The following is a 13,641-nucleotide window of genomic DNA, read 5'->3' on the forward strand; positions in this document are numbered from 1 at the left end:
TCGGTGGACCTAACATACACGTCTCTCAGTTCTTTTTGGTGGACCATCAACTATAGATATAGGTCTAATGGATCAGTTTAGTATGAAAAACATACTGGCAGTACATTGAATTTAACCCTTTGCCTTGCAGATTTGGTAGCAGAACTATTTGTGGTTAAGGCTACACCATTTTCTACTTTCTGGGATTCAACCCAGATCCCCATCCTCCAACAATTGCTGTCCAAAGTCGACCAGCTTTATCATATGGCTGGAGTTGTGGCCTCTGTGAATCATACACAGTGTTCATTCGAGAAAAACTGGCGCCCATGGATTAAATACAGATCCTCCCTCAAGCCTGCTCAGGCATAAAAATCATGACCTACTCGAAGTTCAGCCCGTGATATTGACAGATGCCCCCCCATACCCTCTCCTTTCTTTTTTTTCCTATCCCCGCCCCTGTCATCTCTTCAACGTTTCCAGCCCAATTTCTCTTCTTTTTCTACTATCCGTTAAATACAAATAATACGTCTTTGTTATATGTATTACACCGTTTGTATTCTATGATGTGTAAACTAGTTTACTTCTTCTGGTGTTGTCATACCTTGAATCCATTAATAAAAAGATCATTGAAAAGAAAAAGAAAAGGCTACACCGTATATGAATCCACCTAAAAAAAAAAGAATAGTCTTAATAAATATAACTTTTATAAAATTCCTTTATAAAAATCACATGCAACACAGAAATATCTATAGTTTGTCAGGCGCATAACATATATGCCTTAATCAAACACTAGACAAGTATATCTGATACAAAACTGACAATTTATGGAAAAATAATAATCTTTAAACATTATAATTTAAGAAAAAAAAATATATAAAAACATTGCTGAGCATCTGAAAACACTTGACATATACTTTAAACTCCCTTGAGCAGCCGGGCAGCACAGGGACTAGGCCGGCTTCTAAAGGCCTGTGTACAATTTTGGCAATGATTCGTCAGGCCGTTTCGTATACAAATTATACGTGACATCAAAACCAAAAGCTTGAATTACAATAGATAATTATATTGTGGACAGACCTTTGAAATATTTATATAATGAATATTATATACAAATCTCTTAACTTTTTTTTTCCACAATATTCCTGGAAAATTCATATTAATGGAAAACGTTACAATGTATTCATGTTAAAGGGTTAATCCAAAACAAACTTTTAATATATATCATACAACAGTTTCTTATCTTGTGTTTGCTGCTTGCTCCTCCTATATCTGCCAGCCTATAAAGGGAACATGTAAAGATTCAAATTCCTATATGTTTAAAAACTATTACTACTGTGCACCCCACACATTTTTGTCAATAATTTATTATATCCTTTCATGTGACAACTGAAGAGATGACCCTCTGATACAATGTGAAGTAGCCAGTGTACCGCTTGCATATCAGTGTAAGTTTGGTGTGCCCTCAAAATAACTCAACACAGCCATTAATGTGGAAACCACTGGCAACAAAGGCGAGTACACCCCCAAGTGAAAATCGCCAAATTGTGCCCAACGTGTCAATATTTTGTGTGCAGCACTGCCTTACCTCTTCTGGGCATGGAGTTCACTAGAGCGTCACAGGTTCCACTCCTCCATGACAACATCATGGAGCTGGTGGGTGTCAGTGACCTTGTGCTGCTCCACCTTCCGTTTGAGGATGCACCACAGATGCTCACTAGAGTTTAGGTCTGGAGACATGCTTGGCCAGTCCAGCACCTTTACCCTCAGTTTCTTTACAAGGCAGTGGTCATCTTGGAGGTGTATTTGGGGTCGTTATGTTGGAACACTGCCCTGCGGCTCAGTTTCTGAAGGGAGGGGATTATGCTCTGCTTCACTATGTCACAGTACATGTTGGCATTCATGGTTCCCTCAATGAACTGTAGCTCCCCACAGCCAGGAGCACTCGTGCAGCCACAAACCATTACACTCCCACCACCATGCTTGACTGTAGGCAAGACACAATTGTCTTTGCACTCCTCACTTGGTTGCCGCCACACACGCTTGACACCATCCAAACCAAATAAGTTTATCTTAGTCTCATCAGACCACAGGACATGGTTTCAGTAATCCATGTCCTTAGTGTGATTGTCTTCAGCAAACTATTTGCGGGCTTTCTTGTGCATCATCTTTAGAAGAGGCTTCCTTCTGGGATGACAGTCATGCAGACGAATTTTATGCAGCGTATGGTCTTGAGCACTGAAAGGTTGACCCTCCCACACCCCCCCCTTTAACCTCTGCAGCAATGCTGGCAGCACTCATACGTCTATTTTGAAAAGACAGCCTCTGGATACGACACTGAGCATGTGCACTCAGCTCCTTTGGTCGACCATGATGACACCAGTTCTGAGTGGAACCTGTCTTGTTATACCGCTGTTTGGTCTTGGCCACCATGCTGCAACTCAGTGTCAGGGTGTTAGCAATCTTCCTATAGTCTAGGCCATCTTTATGTAGAGAAACAATTCTTTTCAGATCCTCAGAGACTTTTTGAAATGAGGAGTATGACAAGTAACAAGTATGACAGCGTGAGAGCGATATCACCAAATGTAACCTAACTGCTTCCCATTCACACATGACACCTTGTAACACTAATGCTTGACATGACACTAGGGAGGGAAAATGGCTATTATCATTATTTGGGCACAACTTGGCCATTTTTCCTTAGGGGTGTACTCACTTTTGGTGCCAGCGGTTTAGACATCAATGGCAGTGTGTTATTTAGAGGACACACCAACTGTACACTGATATACAAGCTGTACACTGACTACTTCACATTGTATCAAAGTGTCAGCTCTTCAGTCTTGCCCCACGAAATATATATGATAAAATATTTATAAAAATGTGAGGGTGTACTCCCTTTGTGATGTACTGTATTTGGGATAATGCCAATGCCCCCTCTGATCCCTGTGTTAACTCAGAGGGGTTTAGGAAGCTTAATAATGTGGGGTCCTCATACTCTAGGGTTAATCCTCCTGAGCGTGTGCATAGAAGTAACAGATAGGCGGGAAGTCAAAGGCTGATTTCTTTTCTCAAAGCAATACAATGATGTGCTGTTGCAGAATGGAAAAGTGTGCAAGCTTCTTTCTAATATCTGCCGCAATCACCCTCAGGTTGTCTGGGGCACTGCAGTTAGTCTTCACTTAAAGGGAATCTGTCAGAAGGTTTTTCTACATAATCTGAAGATCGCATGAGTAAGGGGCCGAGACATTTCAGGGATGGGTCACTTATTAGGCTGTTTGCGGTTTCACTACAAAGAGTGTTATCACCAGGAGATTATGACTGCCTGGACTACAGCCATGTGAGCCTTGGTCCAGCCACACCCCCTCCTCTAATAAGCAGCTCACTGTCAATAGTCAATGTACACAAAAAGCTGTGGTGTGTGCGGGGGAGCTCTCTGAGCAAATGTCACATCTAAAAAGTAGGATTCTGTTATAACTGCTGCACCCAGTAAACTAAGGGTCCTGTCTCACTTAGCGACGCACCAGCGAACCCGACAACGATGCGACCTGGTCAGGATCTCTGGTGCGTCGCTACATGATCGCTGGTGATCTGTCAAACAGGCAGACTCACCAGCGATCAGGACCAGCGAGCAAACTGGTATCCAGGGTAAACAGCGGGTAAGTAAGCGCGTGGCGCTTAGTTACCCGCTGTTTACCAAGGATACCAGCTCCCAGCGCGAGCACGCTGGTATCCAGGGTACATAGCGGGTAACTAGCCGGGCGCGCTTAGTTACCCTCGGTTTACCCTGGATACCAACTCCCAGCGTCTTCTCACAGCGCTGGGAGCTCACTGATCGTTGGTCTCCCACTGCCACACGCAGCGATGCATGCTGGCCAGCGGGTGACCAATGATCAAAAAATGGCCCAGGACGATCCTGCACAATCAGCGATACCCGGCGGGGTGTGAGGGGGTGGCTGATGCGTGCCACACAGCGAGATCGCTGTTGCGTCACAAAATCGGTGACGCATCAGTGATCTCGCTAGCGATCTCGCTTAGTGTGAAGTACCCCTAAGGCTACTTTCAGACTTCAGGCTTTTTGTCTCGGCATGGTGCGGCGAAAAACCGGACTACCACATCCGGCCGCAAACGCAGGCACCGGATCCTTCTTTCTGCCGGATATATTCCTGACAGAGAAGGTCTTCCGGGCATGCGCAGTGCGAAAAACCGGTCCGGCGTTTGGAAAAAAAGTTGCATACAACGTTTTTTCCTGACGCCGGACCGGCTATTTTAACCGGATCCGGCAAAAACCGGACGCGCGGCATTGCCATCCGGCGCAATGAGGCGGCAATGAAATAGCACGGGGAAAAAGCCGCATCTGGCCTAACAGGCGCCGGATCCGGAAGTCCGGTTTTTCGCCGCACCATGCCGGATACCAAAAGCCTGAAGTCTGAAAGTAGCCTAAGTGACGCATTGCTGGAATCAGGGTCTATTCTCCTACATTATTATTCCTCTCAGATGAGGTAGCAAAAATCTTAGATTCCATTTAAGTACATAAAACCAAGATGCAATACCCCAACAGCTGCGGCACAGTCTTTGTTACAAAGCAGCCATATCTTGTATAGAGTTAAGGCTTGGGCTAGATGGTGATGCAGATTTTCATGACATTACTGATTTGTGGCAATAAAAATCTTAAAAAAAAATGCTGCATATGAGTCACGGTAATGATTTGTTCCTTTAGCCTTAGGGTGGAACAGCAGGTGATTGAAAGGGTGATTTTTTTTATTGAGGACCTTGCATATATCAATCATTGCATCCATATCTCAATTAAAGGGGTTCTCCAAGACTATGACACTGATAAGCTATCCTTACGATAGGTCATCAGTTTCAGATGGGGGTGTCAGCTGTCATACTCCCAGTTTCCATTCAGGCTGACTGTACACAGTGTACAAAGCTGGGAATCCACACTGCAGTAAGCTGTGTAGTTGCTGCTGTCAAGTATTGCAGCCCCCTTCCCCTCCACTTTAATAGACGTTGAGCCACAAGATGAATCCGGGCCTATGCACTGGCCGTTCATGGATAAAGAGTAGTGCTGCTCACGCCGATCTTGATGAGGGGGTCCTGATTGAGTCAGACGCCCCCGATTCATTATGAGGGGATTGCCTCAATGAATCCGGAGTGGTGGACACGTGGCGTGTGCCTCACCACAATTTCTACTCCAGTCCCTGCTGGAGTAAGATTTGTGGAGCAGGGAATATTGCCACTCATCATGATTTTGATGAGCAGCCCCTGTCACAACTTCGCCCACGTTTTCGGAGCTGGGCATAAATGGAGTGAGAATGAGAAAAATCACTAAATTTTAGGCCAGCCTCGAGTTGTACCAAAATGTTGTGACTTTTCAAAGCTTTTTACACCAGAATACTGGCATAAAAAGCTTTGATGAATCAGGCCCATAACGTACATTGTCGTTTCTCCACTTTGAGATTTTTTTTTTTCTTTGCTCCAGTATTTGCGCTTTAGAAACTCTATGTTTTGCGCCACTTTAAGTAGTCTCCCTTTTATTTTAATTTTTCTTGACAGCTTTGACTATCCAGATGTTGTAGACAGATTCATGAAATGTGACCTTTACTAAAGGTCATATTTTTTGGGGTACGTCTCACTTCAGTCTCAACGTAGAGTAAGCTTTCTGGAGTGGTTTTCAGTTTGGCACATTTTTGGTCAAACGTGGCTCTTTTTATAGATTTTGAAAAATTTGGCACAAGAAACTTAAGCGAGTATCACAAGACAAACGTAAAAAAAAAAAAGTAACTTCAAGAAATCGGAGGCTTTATTTCCAACCACAGCTAAACCTGGTAATAGCTGATTGTGGCAGGGTGCCAAGTGCTGAACACCACGAACTCGTCAATATCATAGTTTGGGAGACCCCTTTAAAGTAACTGCTGTTTATTTCTATGCATATCTTTTGTGTTGGGAGATGAGTGAAGATCGATCGATCTCAAGGGTGTAGACTGCACATCTCCAGTCTGACGGCAGTTCCCCAGTATTGGAAGCAGCCATCATAATGGTGAAAACATCCAAAAAACCTAAATACTCACTACCATAGCGGTGGGTGGTAAGGTGAAAATATGTCAGTACAAGACTTATTCCCCAGGTATGTAAAAACGTAATGAAACTATCACAAGACAGTCACATAATATGCTGGAGTTGTGTGCATAGTGAATAGTGTGATCAGATGAAATATTCCTATGTAATCCTCAAGATGTACAGTATGTACTATATGTCCTACTACGATTAGTAGATTCCTGGGACCTCCAGCAGGTAATGTGTCCATCTACTGCACGTGCCCTAAAAAATGAGACCAATGAAGTTATATAGCAGCTATTAAAGTGATCCAACCAACCCAGTAATATCCATCAGCATCGGGAGATGCAACATGGCAACTCTGCAGGCGTGTCCAATCTGAGACCTACAGGCAGTCCCACAAGGCACATGTTTCTTCATTCTTCTGGCACTATAAAGAGAAGTCCTCCCTTTCAGAGTATACAGGAATATCTATTGCAGGAAGATCGGACAACGAATACAGGACGCCTCATCGTGCATCCCTTCCGGAGACTTTTTGCATGGTCAGTGTCTAACAATACAACAACATTGGGGGCTATTGTCAAGCAGACGGCCTTCTTAACCCATTCACTGACAATCGACTTGGCATGAAATGGATTAATGTAATCAGGATAGCACCATTGCCAGAAGAGGGTGTTCTGGACGCTACGTCGGCAGCAGTCACGCTATGGTGGGAAGCAGAAAACACTTCGAAGGGTCAGCCTGCCAGCATACAAGTCCGACAGCAAAACTGGATGAATAGTTTCCGTTCGCAGAGTTTGCTGGACTTTACCATCTCACAGAACATTTCATCCGCTAATTCACAGGGAAAAAAACAAAAAACAAAGCAAAACATCAGCATACTAGAATGTCACCATGATAGAAAGGTTGTAAAGAACGGATTTTCTATAGTTACGCTACATTTGGGACCACATGTTAGGCTTGGGTTGTGATAAGTGTGACCTCAGCCTTAGTGTCATCCAAAATTTACAAAGTCACCCTTCATGTGCAGGTGAAAAGTTATTGTCTATAGAACATATGGGTATACTTTCCTCTAACACATTTAAAAGTAATAAGTCGTCAGAAAATTCCTATTTACATCATATTTTAAGGTTAAATGTTTTTTTTTCTTCAATATTAAAAAAAAAAAAAAATAAAAAAATGCAATTTTCAAACCAGGCGATCAGCATTTGTAAGCCAAACTCAGAAATGACTCCACAACACAGATGAGGTATACAGTTTCTCCCTCTGGTCTCGCCTGATTTTGGCTTATAAACACTGACTAAACATTGAGCAAAAATAATAAAGGCCCAAGACTCACCATTGGTGCAAGTGTGATTCGTGACACATGACCCGCTGAGTAGGCTGTAGCCCTCTTTGCACTTGACACAATTTTTCCCTGTGGCCTCGCAGATCAGGCAGTTCTCTTCACATCTAGACAGAAGAGATGGTTACACAGTGCATATTTCATAACCACGCATTTCTCGGAGCGTAAACTCATTTTCCCAAAGAATCTGCACCTGTGTGAGTGTTTGGGATGTGACATTATGGAAATACAACAAGCAGAGTTTGTTACAAAGATACAGAACAAAAAGCAATCTAAGACTAGCAGCAACTTCAAGTACATGGAGAAGAATAATTCAAGGGTCAGACTATATAAGTAGCCTATTGGATTGTATTGGTAAAGTAGACCCTTGCTTATCTTATACAAGGGTCAGACTAACATCAATTTTGCAAAATTATGGAGAATTGAAATACATTCAGAAAACTTAAGATTTGTCTTAACATTCTCAAGTTTGTTCACATCAACTGTGCTTTTCTTAGATTGTATACAAACACAGGGGCCATGCACACAGTGAACAAGTCAGTATGACAGTGTTCACAACACCAAAAGACTGAAATACAGAGAAACAGTATAACAAACGTATAAAAATACTCTGTTGTAAAAAAATGTATATAACAATAAACAGCAAGTGCTAGTAAAAAGATAACAAAACAGGGTATTTAGTTGATACGTTCATATAGGCACTATTCACATGATCAGGTTTTTAAATACATCAGTTAGGGACTGCTCTGATAGGTATACCTAGACGTTTGGTAGAGCGGCTTGGTATACATTTTTTGCAAAAAACGTATCAACTAAATACCCTGTTTTGTTATGTTTTTACTAGCACTTGCTGTTTATTGTTATATATATTTTTTTACAACAGAGTATTTTTATACGTACTGTGTTTCTCTGTTTTTTCTTAAGATTGTGCAGCATCACAGCGCATTGGTCATGACACCCCCAATGTGGCTTCACATGTACCTACTACATGCAGAAGATCATTGCTGGCTAGAGGGTTACCTTTAAAAGGAATCGCATCAGTCAACTTTATAACATACAGCATCATAAGAGCTCAATTAGGTAACCACTGTTTTATACGGCAAAGCAGAGGTCAACTTAAAGGGGTTTAGCCACGAAGTACATTTTAAATAATCAATCTTGAAATAAAATAAGTTCCACAATTGGATGTGTTTAAAAAAAAAAATTTCTTGTGCGGATATAATCTTATAAATGTGCCCCTGCTGTGTACTGTGTAATGGCTGTGTCTGACCGTACAGGAACATGGTCTGATCATACCACAGCTCCTGGGCAGGGGAAGAAGCAAAACAGTAACCCCGTTAATAGGGATTGGTTTTAGGGGATGTTGCAGCTTCCCTCAATGATAAGAACAAATCACTGGTGTTTTACTTGCTAGTGATCAGCAAATCATTGTGCGTATAGATAATCTATATTTAGAAAAATGACTGTCCTGGTACAGCAACGCTGTTATTTTTTATATTTTTAATCAAAACAGGAAAACTTACGATACCTTCGGCATACTTTATGTGGCAACCCAGGCACTTCCTCAGAATAAAAGCCAGGACTGCAGGTTGGGACACAACGCCAGTCATGCAGATGAAAGTCCTTGGAACACTGTGTGCACTGATCTTTGCCAGTTCCTAATATCCCAAAAAATCCAATTAAAAGAAAAAAGTATGAAAACCATTGCAAATAAATACAGGAAGAGACATTGGTGTCAGTTCGAGTGACAATACACGTGGTCTGGCAGGGAATTACAGCCACAATATAGTTGTTTTCGTGTTCTTTCAACTAAAATTCATGCTATATTTTTGTGGTTTCCAAGACTAAAACTAATCTGTAAACAGATCACTAATATTATATACCTGCACGTGTACAGTAGGGAGTAGGGACTGTAGGGATAATGGATGGGGACTGTAGAAACGATAGATGGGGTACAGGGTGGGGGCCAAGGAAGTCCATTGCATATCAAAGTTGTCTTTCTTGCAGCCTATGGTACGTGCTCACATATTGCGCTGTTATCTCCACCGCGCTCTCTTCTTCCCCCAACAGGATACAGGTTTTTCTCTTCCTCCTTTCATGGAGCTGAAATACGGGAATAGATTGGATAATCTCCTGAACCGAGAGTCCCTCACTGCTGAGTATTTGGTGCAGTGTAGCAGCAAGTGGGTCTCATCCTCCAGGTTACAGTCTAGGCACAGTCTGTCTTCCCTGGGCTTGTAGCTCTGTCTGTGCCGGCCAACCTCGATGGCCAGATTGTGGGCACCGAGTCTGTACCGGCTCAGGACCTGGCAGTCTCTGGGGTCCGAGAGTTTCTCCAGATATGGAGCCAGTCTGTAGTCTCTCTCTAGACTCCGGTACATGGTCCGTTTCTGTGAGATGCTGATCTCGTTCTTCCAGATTGAGATCTCGTCTCCCGAGATCTTGGGACGAGACCTCGTTGCCAAGTTCTCAATCTGATCATGCACCGTCCTCCAGCGGACATTTTCTTCCTGGAGGCCACCGCATCGCAGTAATGGATGTGCAGGGGGTCCGGAAAAATGGCCGCCGGGGGCGGTGCATGCTCAGATTGAGATCTCGGCAATGAGATCTTGGGTGCCGACGGTCCTTTTTCCGGAGGCCACCACATCGCAATAATGGATATGTGGGGGCTCCAGGCTTTCACAAAATGCCGGCGGAGCCCCCCCACACCGCAGCCATTTTCACCCACAGCGGTGCACATCGGAACACCCCCTCATCCCAGCCTGCAGCAACGCACCACACCTGCCTCCTCCAGCAGCGACCCTGTTCCACCGCGGCCGGTAAGGTATATCAGCATTGTAAGACGCACCCACAATCTCCCCCCCACAAAAAAAAGTGCATCTTATAATCTGAAAAATACTATAATATTATATATACACACACACATTTGGTATTGCCGCGTTCAGAAACGCCCGATGTATCAAAATATAAAATCAATTAATCTGATCGGTAAACGGCATAACATACCATACATTACGTGGGATATGTATGACGATAAATACTAAACATTTAAAACTGCAATATGATGTGCCATTGAGCAACCAGTAAATGATAACTAAACTTAAAAGAAAATTATAAAATATCTATGACCAAAAAGGAACAAAATTAGGAGGTAAGACCTTCAAAAACATGCTACTTAATAATAATAATAATAATAATTTTTATTTATATAGCGCCAACATATTCCGCAGCACTTTACAATTAAGCGGGGACATGTACAGACAATAAATTCAATACAAGTTAAGACAATTCAAACAGTGACATTAGGAGTGAGGTCCCTGCTCGCAAGCTTACAATCTACAAGGAAATGGGGGGACACAGTAGGTGAAAAATGCTTGTTAATTCAGGTCTGGCAATTATAATAGGGATTTTCATATAAAGCTGCATGATCCGGTCATCAGCCCGTGTGTTTAAGTGCAATAGACAAGTATCAAGTGCAGTTATCCTGTGCATGAAGGGTGTGGAGACAGATGAATAGTAGGGTGCAGATTCAGAATAATATTTGGAAGGAGGGAACAGGGCAAAGTTAGCTTGCTGGGTAGTTGATGTGGTAGGCTTGTTTGAAGAGATGGGTTTTCAAAGCGCGCTTGAATAGGTCAGGGCTAGGTATCAGTCTGCATTCCAGAGAGCTGGAGCAGCACGAGAGAAGTCTTGGAGGCGGAGGTGCGAGGTTCGGATTACGGGGGATTACTACTTAATTTTTACCATGCATTTCCTTGGAGAATATATATATATATATATAATACACACACACAGTACAGACCAAAGTTTGGACACCTTCTCATTCAAATAGTTTTCTTTACTTTCATGACTATGAAAATTGTAGATTCACCCTGAAGGCATCAAAACTATGAATTAACACATGTGGAATTATATAATTAACAAAAAAGTGTGAAACAACTGAAAATATGTCTTATATTCTAGGTTCTTCAAAGAAGCCACCTTTTGCTTTGATTACTGCTTTGCACACTCTTGGCATTCTCTTGATGAGCTTCAAGAGGTAGTCACCGGAAATGGTCTTCCAACAGTCTTGAAGGAGTTCCCAGAGATGCTTAGCACTTGTTGGCCCTTTTGCCTTCACTCTGCGGTCCAGCTCACCCCAAACCATATCGATAGGGTTCAGGTCTGGTGACTGTGGAGGCCAGGTCATCTGGCGTAGCACCCCATCACTCTCCTTCTTGGTCAAATAGCCCTTACACAGCCTGGAGGTGTGTTTGGGGTCATTGTCCTGTTGAAAAATAAATGCTGGTCCAACTAAACGCAAACCGGATGGAATAGCATGCCGCTGCAAGATGCTGTGGTAGCCATGCTGGTTCAGTATGCCTTCAATTTTGAATAAATCCCCAACAGCGTCACCAGCAAAACACCCCCACACCATCACACCTCCTCCTCCTCCATGCTTCACGGTGGGAACCAGGCATGTAGAGTCCATCTGTTCTCCTTTTCTGCGTCACACAAAGACATGGTGGTTGAAACCAAAGATCTCAAATTTGGACTCATCAGACCAAAGCACAGATTTCCACTGGTCTAATGTCCATTCCTTGTGTTCTTTAGTCCAAACAAGTCTCTTCTGCTTGTTGCTTGTCCTTAGCAGTGGTTTCCTAGCAGCTATTTTAACATGAAGGCCTGCTGCACAAAGTCCCTATGGCCGCCATATGCCATGTCACTGCCTGTACACATTAGATCCTCACACAATAAGAGATTTTGGACACCTCTATATTGCATATGACTAGATTTACCAGGTAGCTACATGCTCTTTTAAAGCCGCTGCATGGGGTGTACCATCGACCGATAATGGAGGTGGCTGACATGGAGAAATCCTACCAATGGCTGGAGAAAGCTGGACTTCGAGACAGCACAGAAGCACTAATCATAGCAGCACAAGAACAAGCACTAAGTACCAGATTCATAGAAGCAGGAATCTACCACACAAGACAAGACCCAAGGGGCAGACTATGCAAAGAAACCTCGGAAACAGTCCAACACATAGTGGCAGGATGCAAAATGTAAGCAGGAACAGCATATACTGAACGCCACAACTAAGTAGCGGGAATTGTATACAGGAACATCTGTACAGAATATGGGCTAAGTCCCCCTAAGTCCAGGTGGGAGACCCCAGAAAAAGTGGTGGAGAATGAAAGGGCTAAAATCCTGTGGGACTTCAAGATCCAGATGGATAAGCATGTGTTCGTCAACCAACCAGACATTGTCATAGTAGACAAGGATCAGAAGACAATGATAATAGATGTGGCAGTGTCAAGTGACAGCAACATCAGAAAGAAGGAATATGAGAAGCTGGAGAAACACCAGGGCCTCAAAGGAGAACTGGAGAAGATGTGAAAGGTGAAGGCAACAGTGATTCCAGTGGTGATAGGAGCACTTGGAGCAGTGGCCCCTAAGTTGGGAATTGGCTACAAGAGATCCCAGGAGCAACATCTGAACTCTGTCCAGAAAAGCACAATGCTGGGAACAACTAAGATCCTGAGCAGAACCCTCAATCTCCCAGGACCCGAGAATGAGAAAGGACAATAAAGAACACCCCCACTGAGGGTGAGAAGGACATTTTTAATATACATATACACATTGCGAGTACATATAAACTACGGATATGTTTATAGTTTGACTTTTATGTTTATTTTTCTGCTTTTTGGTCCTGAGAAAATCATTTAAAATAAAAAATTATGCATTAGTAAATGGTCTGCTGTAAAAAAGTAAAAATTTGTAACATTGGAATAACTCACTCACCAAGCCATTGGGCCACTTCAAAAAGAAAACGGTACTTAACGGCGTCGCTCAGTGCACTGGCGATAACCTAAGGTCCTCTTGCATCATTTCACAGTGGGTTGGGGTCAATTTTACATCTTCATAGAATTTGGTGCCCAGGGAAACTACCCCTATGGCCGCCATATGCCATGTCACTGCCTGTACACATTAGATCCTCACACAGTAAGAGATTTTGGACACCTCTGTATTGCATATGACTAGCTTTACCAGGTAGCTACATGCTTTTTTAAAGTGAACTTTGGGTGGTTTCCTAAAAAACACTGCATAAAATTTCTTCAGCATTTTCCTAAGGAAAACTAGAATTCTAATAGATTGTACCAACCCAGATATGTCATAACGGCAGGACAACGGTTGGTTAGCCATAATAAATGGAATTATCGATAGTGGCTTTAGTGAAATATCAGAGAGGTAATAAAAATAATGGAAATTGCACTCAGATG

The 13,641-nt window shown here is 42.8% G+C and overlaps 1 protein-coding gene across 2 annotated transcripts in view; it reads right to left on the reverse strand.

The window, feature by feature from the left end:
- Positions 1-369: 369 nt before the first annotated feature.
- Positions 370-13,641, reverse strand: part of PCSK6 (proprotein convertase subtilisin/kexin type 6) — a 346,824-nt gene continuing 333,552 nt past the window's right edge. The window contains exons 19-21 of one of the 2 annotated variants that reach the window (XM_073568833.1): positions 8,907-9,036; positions 7,373-7,485; positions 370-646 (exon numbers count right to left, since the gene is read on the reverse strand). In XM_073568833.1, the coding sequence (XP_073424934.1) occupies positions 603-646; positions 7,373-7,485; positions 8,907-9,036 (287 nt within the window). In that variant the 3' untranslated portion in view covers positions 370-602. Of the gene's footprint in view, positions 647-676; positions 6,868-7,372; positions 7,486-8,906; positions 9,037-13,641 lie in introns of those variants that run through there. The other variant, XM_073568832.1, reaches the window with a different exon arrangement.

The sequence above is a fragment of the Dendrobates tinctorius genome, unplaced genomic scaffold (genome assembly GCF_039654945.1).
Source record: "Dendrobates tinctorius isolate UK_male_01 unplaced genomic scaffold, ASM3965494v1 ptg000022l, whole genome shotgun sequence".
Lineage (NCBI taxonomy): Eukaryota > Metazoa > Chordata > Amphibia > Anura > Dendrobatidae > Dendrobates > Dendrobates tinctorius.